Source organism: Sinocyclocheilus rhinocerous, unplaced genomic scaffold, assembly GCF_001515625.1.
Source record: "Sinocyclocheilus rhinocerous isolate Xijiao unplaced genomic scaffold, SAMN03320098_v1.1 scaffold1246, whole genome shotgun sequence".
NCBI lineage: Eukaryota > Metazoa > Chordata > Actinopteri > Cypriniformes > Cyprinidae > Sinocyclocheilus > Sinocyclocheilus rhinocerous.
Genome location: NW_015630543.1, coordinates 586,365 through 597,703, shown reverse-complemented (window position 1 = coordinate 597,703; position 11,339 = coordinate 586,365). Strand labels below are relative to the sequence as shown.

The 11,339-nt window shown below is 37.6% G+C and overlaps 1 protein-coding gene across 1 annotated transcript in view; it reads right to left on the bottom strand.

The window, feature by feature from the left end:
- The window catches only part of LOC107740530 (receptor-type tyrosine-protein phosphatase kappa-like), a 142,709-nt gene that overhangs the window by 62,205 nt on the left and 69,165 nt on the right, over window positions 1-11,339 (bottom strand). The window contains exons 5-6 of the mRNA XM_016552979.1: window positions 4,296-4,377; window positions 121-236 (exon numbers count right to left, since the gene is read on the bottom strand). Of these exons, the coding sequence (XP_016408465.1) occupies window positions 121-236; window positions 4,296-4,377 (198 nt within the window). The remainder of the gene's footprint in view (window positions 1-120; window positions 237-4,295; window positions 4,378-11,339) is intronic.

Here is an 11,339-nt window from a genome sequence, read left to right as displayed (position 1 = left end):
TGTGTGTATGAGTGAGTGTGTGTGTATGAGTGTGTGTGTGTGTGTGTGTGTGAGTGCGTGTGCGTGTGTGTGCGAGTGTGTGTGTGTGTATGTGTATGTGTCTGTGTCAGACTGTCCCACCTGCAGCCAGAGTTTGTTGTTGACAGCATCACGGATAGTGGCGATGCACTGGAACGTGGCGTTCTGTCCAGCATTCACCTCCACATTCCCCAAACGCAGGAAGTGAGGCGATTTATCTGCATTCGAAGGAAAAGACAACAACACATGACATCATAGCTCTGATATATCATTACACTAAAGCTTCCAGAGTTAACCAGAGCTGAACTCCCAGAACAGGCGCATTAATGCAGGAAGAATAAATCAAGATTTCACTCAATTATATAGTAAACACACTGAAACACAGCGTTGAGCAGACAGTCACACTTTAGTTTGGGGACAAGTTCACACTATTAACTAAGACTTTTGCCTCAATAAACTCCTAATTTGCTGCTTATTAATAGTTAGATAGATGTTAAGTTTAGGTATGGGGTGGATTAAGGGATCTAAAATATGCTCATGTTTTATAAGTACTAATAAACAGCCCATAGGCTAGTAATACGCATTCTAATAAGCAACTAGTTAATAGTGAGAATTGGTGCCTAAACTAAAGTGCTACTGGTAAAATTGATGGTTTATTTTTGAGTGCTATGGCAGGGTGGTTGAAGATTATCGAGGACGACCCCTGAATTATCACCATTGTACCCTTGATCAACAGCAGAAATCATGTGTAAGACACACTGGACAGAAAACTAAAAGTTGAGTGGCTATTCACATTATCTGCAGTAGTACAAAGTTTGTCACGGGAAGGGAACAGACTGAAACAGTGAGCACCTACAAGTTCAGCGGCATCAGCTATTTTTATTTTCTGATTGCAGATAATTCTCTAATAAAGAGTTGTGATCCATAAACCAAACCAATCGCAACATCTCCCCCCCATCTGGCTCTGAAAGTAAAACTGCATGTAGATTGTTCCTCTCTGTCAGTGTTTCATTGGCTCTCTCTCTCAAGTTTAATTAGACTGAGTGTTCATTTGGCAGATCGGTGGTTAGAAACATACAGTGGACAAGGTGATTTACTAAGGTTTGTGCCATTTAGTGGTCGACCGATATTGTTTTTTTTTGATAGCCGATGCCGATATCTTGGAAAGCAGGGTGGCCGATGGCCGATATAATTTTATTTATTTTAATTAATGTTTAAGAAATTTGAAATAATTTGAAAATGGATTAAAAAGTAAATGTGTTAAATAAACATACTTATACTTTAGATGACAAAGTATTTTTCACAAATAAATAAATATTAATAAAAATATAATAATTTGTTTCAATTATATAAATTCGTATTTGCTGAATGCTGACGGCAAACAAGAAAGTATTATAATGTTTGCCTTTCTATTACTAATAATATAAAAGCAATCGTTATAATACTTTTTGTATACATTTTAATTCCTTTGTTTAACCGTTTTATCTGATTATTAGACAGACCTCTATCCGTATTAGACAGAAATGTTAACGACAACGGCGACCAAGAGGGAGAATGTGCGCTGTCAGCACCTCAAAATAAAAGTCCATTGCGCCGTCAAAATAAAAGTCCCACCTCGAACGCATTGGCCAAACAGGAAAACTTATCGGCCGGTGCCGATATTTAAAAAATGCCAAATATCGGCCGATATATCGGCCTTGGCGATATATCGGTCGACCACTAGTGCCATTATTTAACATCCAGAAAACGCATGTCTTAACTCATTGCTCTTGGTAGATTGCATCGGTCACTAATGGAAATGATCTGTCTCTGTGTTGTTTCATTTGTTCGCTGTCAGTAAACCAGCTGCAGAACTTTCTATCCCTCTTCCTGGGATTTAGTAAATCTGGCCCTAAATCAGTTCTTTTTCCCTGCGAATCACACCCATAACTGTTTGAGCTACAGGAAGGCAGCTAGAAGGCTTTCTCCAAACCGCTGGTCCTATGTAGGCGTTTTCCTATGAATGGCCAGTATCTACAGTATATACTAGTGCACTTGCTAAAAGTTGACCAAATTTACTAAGGATCATAAAAAAGGGTGGATATTGGTCATAAAATACTAAAGTATGACTGTTTTTGGTGCCAAAAACAAATGTATGAAAAATAAATTGTATGAAAAATCTGATTATTCAACATATATACACATAAATGATCTAAGTACTAAACAAATGTTATGTATTTCATTGCTTCTGTAATGAAACTGATCCTTCTCTGCATTTCTCCTGCAGACAGCTTGCTTCCTAATCTTGTTGTCTAATAAACCTAGCATTGTGCATTGCGACTGTTGACAAATTGCTTTTTCCCTCTTCTGTAAGTTGCTTTGGGTAAAAGCATCTGCTAAATATGTAAACGAAAAAAAACAAATGAAATATAGCTCTGTCCAAGGGGCTCAGAGGAAAACGAACATGTGTTTTAACGTGTGCGTGAGCAGACGATCTTCACAAGTCCAGCAGAAGCAGGTGTCAGTCTGCACAGTGCTTCACATCATACAGGAACACATCACTAGTGTTTCTGATGGGCTGCCCTCAAAATAAACGCTCTTTTACTGCAGGAAACACTCTCCAGCACAGCGACACAACAGAGCTCCTTCATCTCCCTCTCTTCCTGCATCATCGTAATGAGATGTCATCCGTGATCAGCCGGAAGCTTTATTAGCAGCGTTCGGAGGGGATATAATCCACGTTGCGAGCGTCAGTAATCCCTGCGCTTCCGTGGACTAGCTGTTAATTGGGAATACCTGCTACATGATCAGGGCTCAGCTCTGATTCCAGCCAGCAGACAAGACTAACAATCCACCTGGAGAGACGCTCCGCTGGATGACAAAATATTAATCACTTAAAATTATATGTGCATTGCTGACATTTGAAGTGTAAGTGCGTGCGCGTCTGCTGATTGTGCCATCACTCGACCCCTAAACGCTTCGTGCTAAGTGCAGTACTCGGCGTGTAATAAGGGCTAATGATATATCAGACATGGTGCAGAGAGGAAGGCAGCTCTCCATGTCACTTACAGTATTTACTGTTTGTGCTAATATTGCCCTCTCTGATCATTTATTGATCGCGCTGCTCTCCACTGCTGATGTGCTCAGAAAAACACTCACCGCTGCAGTCAATACTGCTCATTCCCTGAATATATTTCAATTCATAGCCCGATTCAATGTGAAATGGCATCTGTAGTGCATATGGTTTAAAACAGTTGTAATATTGGCCCAGCCACAATTTTATTTTATACACACATTACTTTTTATTAACTTTGGGGTCTGTGTGATTTTTTTTTATTGTTTTAGGCAACATCTACTTGATAAAAATACAGAAAAAAAGTCATATGGCAAAACATTTGGTAGCACTTTAGTATAGGGACTAATTCTCACTTTTAATTAGTTGCTTATTAGCATGCCTATTATTATCATCAGAGTTGTTTATTAGTATTTATAAAGCACATATTCTGCATGAGCATGTTCTACATCCCTAATCATACCCAATGCCTAAACTTAACAACTACCTTGCTAACTATTAAGCTAAGCAGCTAATTAGGAGTTTATTGAGGCAAAAGTCATTTTTTAATAGCGAGAATAGGACCTTAAAATAAAGTGTGACCAAACATTTTTTTCAATTTAAAATAGCTGTTTTCTGTGTGAATCTATGTTAAACTGTAATTTATTTCTGTGATGCGCAGCTGTATTTTCAGCATCATTACTCCAGTCTTCAGTGTCACATGATCTTCAGAAATCATTCTAATATGCTGATTTGCTGCTCAAGAAACATTTCTGATTATTAACAATGTTGAAAACAGTTGCGCTGCCCAATATTTTGTATGGAAACGGTGATGCATTTTATTTTTCAGAATTCTTTGATGAATAGAAAGTTCAAAAGAATAGCATTTATTTGAAATAAAAATCTTTTGTAACATTATAAATGCCTTTACTGTACAACTTTCGATCAATTTAATGCATCCTTGATGAATATATTGATCCATTTGTCCCGGTTTCATAAGGACATTAGGAAATTATAGCTGCTTTAAATAACAGGGACAGTCCTGCTGCTGAGTAACCTGAGGTTAAGTCTCTTACACAAGGACACAATGATGATAGTCTGTGGTTTAACCTTTTTAGCAGTCTAGACTTTTAACTACTAGATCACACCATCCCAAACAATAACACACACAGACACACACACGCACACACACACACACACACACACACACAGACACACACACACACACACACACACAGTGACTCACCGCATGGGTAACTGAGCACCTGGATGTCATCAATGGCAATGAAACCTCTTCTGCCATTTGTCACTTCTGCCTCGAATATGACCTGCACAGAGAAACAGGAAACAGGATGTGTGTTTTAGATAAGCTGTCACTCACTCACACGCTCAATCAAATAAATAAATAAATGAATGAATAAATGAGTTTAAGTGTAACCATGAGTTTCTGCATGAATGTCATTCATTTCTATTAAAGAACATCTCTATTATTACACCTTGTAAAAAAGAAGAGTGCATCATTATATTGAATGTTTTTTTAACTACTTGATAATATAATGTTAATTAAATAAAAGTCCACTTAAGTGTACTTAAACTTACCTTTCATGACTGCTTCTTAACAGTGCACTTTGTATTAATGTACTTTAAAGTACATTTTAAATCATGTTTTAATGATATTTTGTTTTGCACATATTTTGATGTGTTGACTAACATACTAAAGCACATCTTTGTATCATTTTAACTGTAGTGTGTTATTTGATACAAAAAATGACTTACACGTTTCAGTGGAAATTACATTAAAATATATATTAGTTTACCAGTTTAGACTCAAAGTTTAGACTTTTAGTTTTAGTTCATTCAGTAGTAACACTTTAACCATCTTTCATAGACAACAGAATTATGAAAGTACATATGAAGATGTACTGAAGTCCTATTTTACCCTCATAATTTAATTCGATAAATTCAATAAATATAATTTGCATGTAAAATTTAATTTAGTTACAAATAACATGCAATTAAACATCAGAAAATTGTAAGTATTTTTTTAAGTATATTATTTCCATAATAAGTATGCTAAAGTGCACTTCATTTTCAAACGTGTAACCTGACTCTGTTACACACCTCTGATATTAAACCAGCCATCTGTTAACTGCTCCTGGGCTGTTACAGTGCTATTAAACTACACTGTTCAATGACGCTAACAGTAGTTTTTGTGACGCTCACAATGGTCACGTTCAAACATCAGCCGTGAAACACACGAGTCTTTGTGTCCGAGGCTCTGGTTCGCCTGCGGTCATTACAGCGTCAGAGATCGTCTCCGTTTATATACAACTGAGCGCCAAATCTCATTTTGTTAATCTCGAAAGACAAAACAGATTTTCACAAACAGTTGCTCATTTCTGGGAGAAAAAGCTTTTCAGGCAAACACCCACGCGAGGACAGAAAAGGCGTAATTGAAAATCCTGTGACTGGCGGGGTCAGGTTTCTATTATTGAACTCAAAGCACGACTGAATAGAGTTGAATTCGCTCCGTATTCTGCCTCGAAGTCAAGGTCTGGCTTTTGTACGGTGCTTTCCTTTAATGTCGTGCCCTGGCGTCAAGATGGCAGCGATCAAGCCCGCGAGCGCTAAGCCTGCAATCTGAAAGTGACCCAGTCGTTTCTGGCTTTCAGAAGCCATTTCAATTAGAGCCGGGCCATCTGCAGCCCGTGTGAGGGAATATTGATAGTGCTTTTCTCTTAGTGGAGCTGGCTCCACTTTAAACTGATCTCTCTTAAAACGCCTGTGACATTTCCAAAGCAAATCTCGGGCCCGCTCTTGGTCAGTAATGCTTATGAGCCGATTATGATGTAAATCTTCAAAAGTGTTCTGGCTGAATGCCGTTGTGCAGCCGCAGCTCTCTCTCTCTCTCTCTCTCTCTCTCTCTCTCCTGCTGATCAGGCATCAGTTATGTGGAGTCTTGTTACTGTGTTGCACTAGTGAACAGAGCTCATCTGGGCTTCACCACTAAAGGTTAGAGAGTTTCAAGCCGTTTGATCCTGCCAGTGCTGAGTTGGTACAACAGCTTGTCATTTTTAACCCTAAACCTTTGGTTTTTCATACTTATGTATGACATATCATAAATATATATATATATATATATATATATATATACACACACACATACATACATGACTGCTGCAATGTCAATTATTTATGCCAGGTTTCTATTTGAATTTGAATTAATAGCTTTATAAATTAATAGAGTAATATAATTATTATGCCGGTTTACACTACATCAGTGATATCTGGCCACAATATTACTGTTTTTTCTATATATTTGATCAAATTATTGCAGCCTTGATGAACAGAAGAGACTTCTTTCAAAGCATAAAACAATCTTACTGATCCCACACTTTTGAATGGAAGTATATTATATGCATTTCCATGATATTTTAATATTTGACTAATTTTACAGGCTTAAAAATCCAAATTTTATTCCCCATTCCTTGACATGTCCATGTTTTCCACTGCCGTGGGACCCTGCGGTGTGTGTGTGTGTGTGTGTGTGTGAGTGTGTGTGTGTGTATGTGTGTGTGTGTGTGTTTTGGAGCAGCTATCACAGAAGACGACTCAAAAACCCAACAGTGTCTCAGCTGAGGAAGCGGCTTTGGCAAGAGTGAAAATTGTTGAAATGAAAAGAGGAGAAAAGAACATAGGATGAAAAAATGAGGTGAGAAAAAAAAGAAAGAGACAGAGGGAGATATTCAGGGACTGCGTGACATCCTGCACCCCAGCAATTATCCCATCAGCCCCGGACAAAAGCTCTGAACTGGAGATGTGCACGGCTAGACACTTTCAAAACCGTCAGCGGGCCGCCTGAACCGCCAGTCCACTTAAAACACCCCGAATAATCAGGCTGCTTCTGAATAATGAGGCTGGTCAGAGTCACGCTCAAATTTCCAAATCACTGTACGAAGCAGTCGACTCCACTAATCGACTAGTGGACTTCTGTGACTAGAGCGGCAACTAATGTTTCGTGTTAACAAACTCAGTGCTGTGAATACAGTCCTCTCAACACACTAACATGTTACTCTCATTTATTGTAAATGTAAGAGACTCTTTGCTCAAATATATATATATATCATCTTCCAATAAAAGCAATTGTCTGCACTATTGACTATGAACAAATTGTTTAAAAACAACTGATGATCAGGGCACAGTGTTTCCTTTCAATCAAAAGGCGGCAGAAAAACTTCTTGAAATGCAACTTGTGTGTGAATGTGTAGAAATTAGGGTTGTCCAAGTTAATGTGATAATAACACAATCTAACTTAACGCAATCTAAGTTAATGCAGATTCTATTTGAGCCAATAATCACCGCGATTCAAGTCCACGGTTTGCCCTGCACCAAACATGACATCGCTGTAACCACTTCAGTTCAAGTCTCTTCCACTTTAATACAAGTTACAGCACAAAATAAACATGAATGAACATCAGAAGGTGTTGAAAGATACAGTATAACTTACCAAAATAAATCATGTCTCATGTAATCACTCAATCAGCGCAGATAGACATCAATAAAACAGCTTGTAAACAATATGTCACTTAACAGTGCATTTAGTTGGAAGAGATTTTTTTTTCTTAAGAAAACCGAACTATCGATATCGGTATCGGCAGACAGCATTGTGAATAATAATCTGAGTCAGCTGGGAAATGCATTATAGGTTCATCCCCAACACTTACAGGATTTTACATCCAACAATAAAAAATAAAAAATACTTGTGCATTAAACCTAGTCTGCGACCTCCATGAACACAAACACACATTTGTGTGTTGTTTTGTTTTACACCAATATTTTAGTTTAAAAAGCATTTATTTACATAAAGCAAAAGGTATATTTTATGTCTTGCTAGTCACCATATATAGTTTTTCTTCCACAGTTGTTGTTTACTGGTTCACGTTAACTGCAAATATTCCACATATTCTCTTAATTAATACAAGATCCAAAAACAGCATGATAAAGCACATCACTGCTGTCACTTTTTGACATGTCACGTCAAACACATGGGAACAAGCCGTGGAAGGGTATTGGTTCCGATTTTGTTCCGTCTCCAGCTCAGAGTGCAGCACGGGGAAACGGAAAAGAATTCTGTGTCACCTCACGCCAAACACACACACACACACACACACACACAAACACACACACACACACGTGAACCGCTCACTTACAAATGCAGACTGATGCACACGAGCATTAACAAACAGAATGCACAGATAAGACAGAAAACACAGTGGTGACATATTCAGATCATACCTGCACATGAAACACACAGCAGGAGAAAGCCTGTGCTTTATTTGCTTCCTTTTCTGTCTCAATTTATTTGGAACAAGAATATGTGAAAAATCTGACATTGCCAAAAGTTATTAAAGGGGTCATATGATGCGATTTAAATTTTTCCTTTCTCTTTGGAGTGTTACAAGCTCTTGGTGCATAAAGAAGATCTGTAAAGTTGCAAAGACTAAAGTCTCAAATCCAAAGAGATATTCATTATAAAAGTTAAGAGTCAGCCCTGCCTAATAAATAATGTTCTTTTTAGCAACATCATATGACCCCTTTAATCATATAACCTTAAAGTGATAATGATGATCCATGTACATCGACAGACATGCAGAAACTGATAAATGAAGCTACCAAAAACAGAAGTTAACTCTGTTATGTTTTAATGGTAGTTTTGAGGTAAAATCTGCTGATATTTTATTTAGACTTAAATATAACTTTAATTAAAATAATTTATTCTGGGTTCAGATTCATTTCAAATCTTGAAATACTTTTTTATCTCTTCAAATTTAATATTTATATTTTAAATATGAGATCTTGTAATATGGCAAGTTTATTCTCAACATATATTTTCAGCACTTCTATCTTCCTCCTCAGAAAACACAAGGTCTCATTGAGGCTCTAAAACATTTCTGGAAGGTAATCTTGACTGAGACCTATTTTTGTGTGTGTGTGTGTGTTTGCCCTGTCTCTGAGTTGACGGCAGATCGGTCTGGATGAGGAAGCCTGCAGCTTTGCTGTCAATCAGAACCTCCTCGTAAACACACACACACACACACACACACACACACACACACACAAAAGTGTAAGCAAAGCACTTGCTGTATACTATATAAATCCTGCACATGTATTTAGATTTTGAGTAGCAATGCAGCTCAGAATGCCAGCAGAGGGTTTGTGTTTGTCTAAACATCCATTACTCCCACAATCATCCATCATGTTTCTATTGAACACATAAATGACTCTTCAGAGCATTAAATTATGAAACATTGATTACATCTGAAGCCCTGCATGTACCACAATCAATATCGCTTAAGGCTGATGACTCACAACACACACAGACATATGACACTCTGGGACCGAAGAGGAGGAACATTATGATGAGAGACAGAGACAGAGACAGGGGAGGCTCTCATTGTGTTGTTTTTCTTCAGGAAAGCCAGGCGTGAGTGTTGAACACAGGCTGAAGGATGGCCAATGAGAGACTGAGAGATGTGTAAATGTATTCAGTTCAGAGAACTACATCACTGAAGAGCAAACAAAGAGTTTTAGTGCTTTGCTGTGTGGTTTCTAAGGTTTTCAGGGTGGTTGCTAGGGTGTTGCTAGCTGGTTGCCGGGGTGTAATGGCTGGTTGTTGCTAATGGTTATATTAGGCCTCTATGATTTCTGTGATGTGGAAAATGCAGGCATAATCACAAAATCCAGTCCTAAAAATAGTATTTACACAGAATTTGGCAAGACTATTGAAATTTGAAAATTATTATCTACGTATTGGATAATAAAGATTTTTTTTTATTAAGAGTTTAAGTGATTGTTTCAGTTGGACATACTAAAATAAATGCCTGAAAATCAAACTGAAATTTTGTACCTATTATTTTATTTTATTACATTATTATTAGTATTGGACAAAAAAAATAAATTTTGAATTTCAAATTGAAATATTTATTAAAATTTCTAGAAAAAAAAAAGTTAAATAAAGTCTCAAGAACCCTATAGCACCTTTGGTATTCCTAGTTAAAAATGACCGGCTTGTAAATCTCTCACCAAATGTTGGATTCAATCTTTTTGTCAACATGTTTTCTTTCAGTTAGTACAGGTTTTGTATTTATTTTTGGAAATTATTGAAACAAGTGCAATCAAAGTCAGTAAGTGTTAGTCCAATGAGAAAACATTAACTTAACATTAACATTTTCAGAAAAAAAAGAAAAAAAAAAAATCATTTCCAGGTCAAAAGGACTGGAACACAACAGGGTCCAGGGTTAACTTAACCAAGTTAAGTTAAGTTAAGTTAAGTTAAGTTAAAATAAAATAAAAATAATATATAAAATAAAATCCAGAAAAATGAAAATGGAAAAAATAGAATATGGAAAAAAATAATGTCAAGTATTTTACTTATTTTCTGGTAAAGTAGCAGCACCCTCTCCACAACACACATGATTTGAGAAATCATTCGTGTCTGGAGCTCAAACTTAGCATTAAAAGGGTTTCATCACATGACTATGAGCACTAGTACCAGTCCAGTGATGACTTAAACAGCATTAATTACAGTGGCGTGACCATACGTCCTCTTTTCCCCGGACATGTCCTCTTTTCGGACCTAAAAACATGCATCCGGCCGGGATTTCTAAATCGCCCAAAATGTCCGGGATTCAGCTTTTGCTTTCAGTCGCAAAAACTTTCAGTCAGTGTATTAAAGCCCTGCACGCTGTTTTCTTAATCCCGCTCCCGCTGAATTTCTGACCATTACTGCCTGCTCCCGCAAACACTCTAATATTGCATATAATTTTTGCGCATCAGGGAGCCGCTATCAATATGCGGAGTATTTAAATCGCTTTGGATGCAGCTCGTGTTGGATGCAGGGTTGCCAAATCCGCATGTTTTGCACGGAATTGGGCTGATTTGAAACGGGTTGATTTTCTCCCGTGGGTTAAAGGTTTAAAATACTGCTGTGTGTGTGCACTTTGGATGGGTAAATGCAGAGCACTAATTCCGAGTATGGGTCACCATACTTGGCCACATGTCACGTCACTCACTTAAAACTGTGGTAGATGTGAAGTTTTGTGGAGGACGGCCACTGGTAAGAAGCCTTTAGCTGTGTTTATGATCAATCTGCATAACGGAGACTGTAAAATATGTATTTTAGGTAAGGAAATGACATATTTGGAATTTTGATATATGGGATATGGTCATTGCGCTACTTTAACCCCCTAAACCACAACAACCCCCCCCCCCCACCGCACCTTCCCCCACT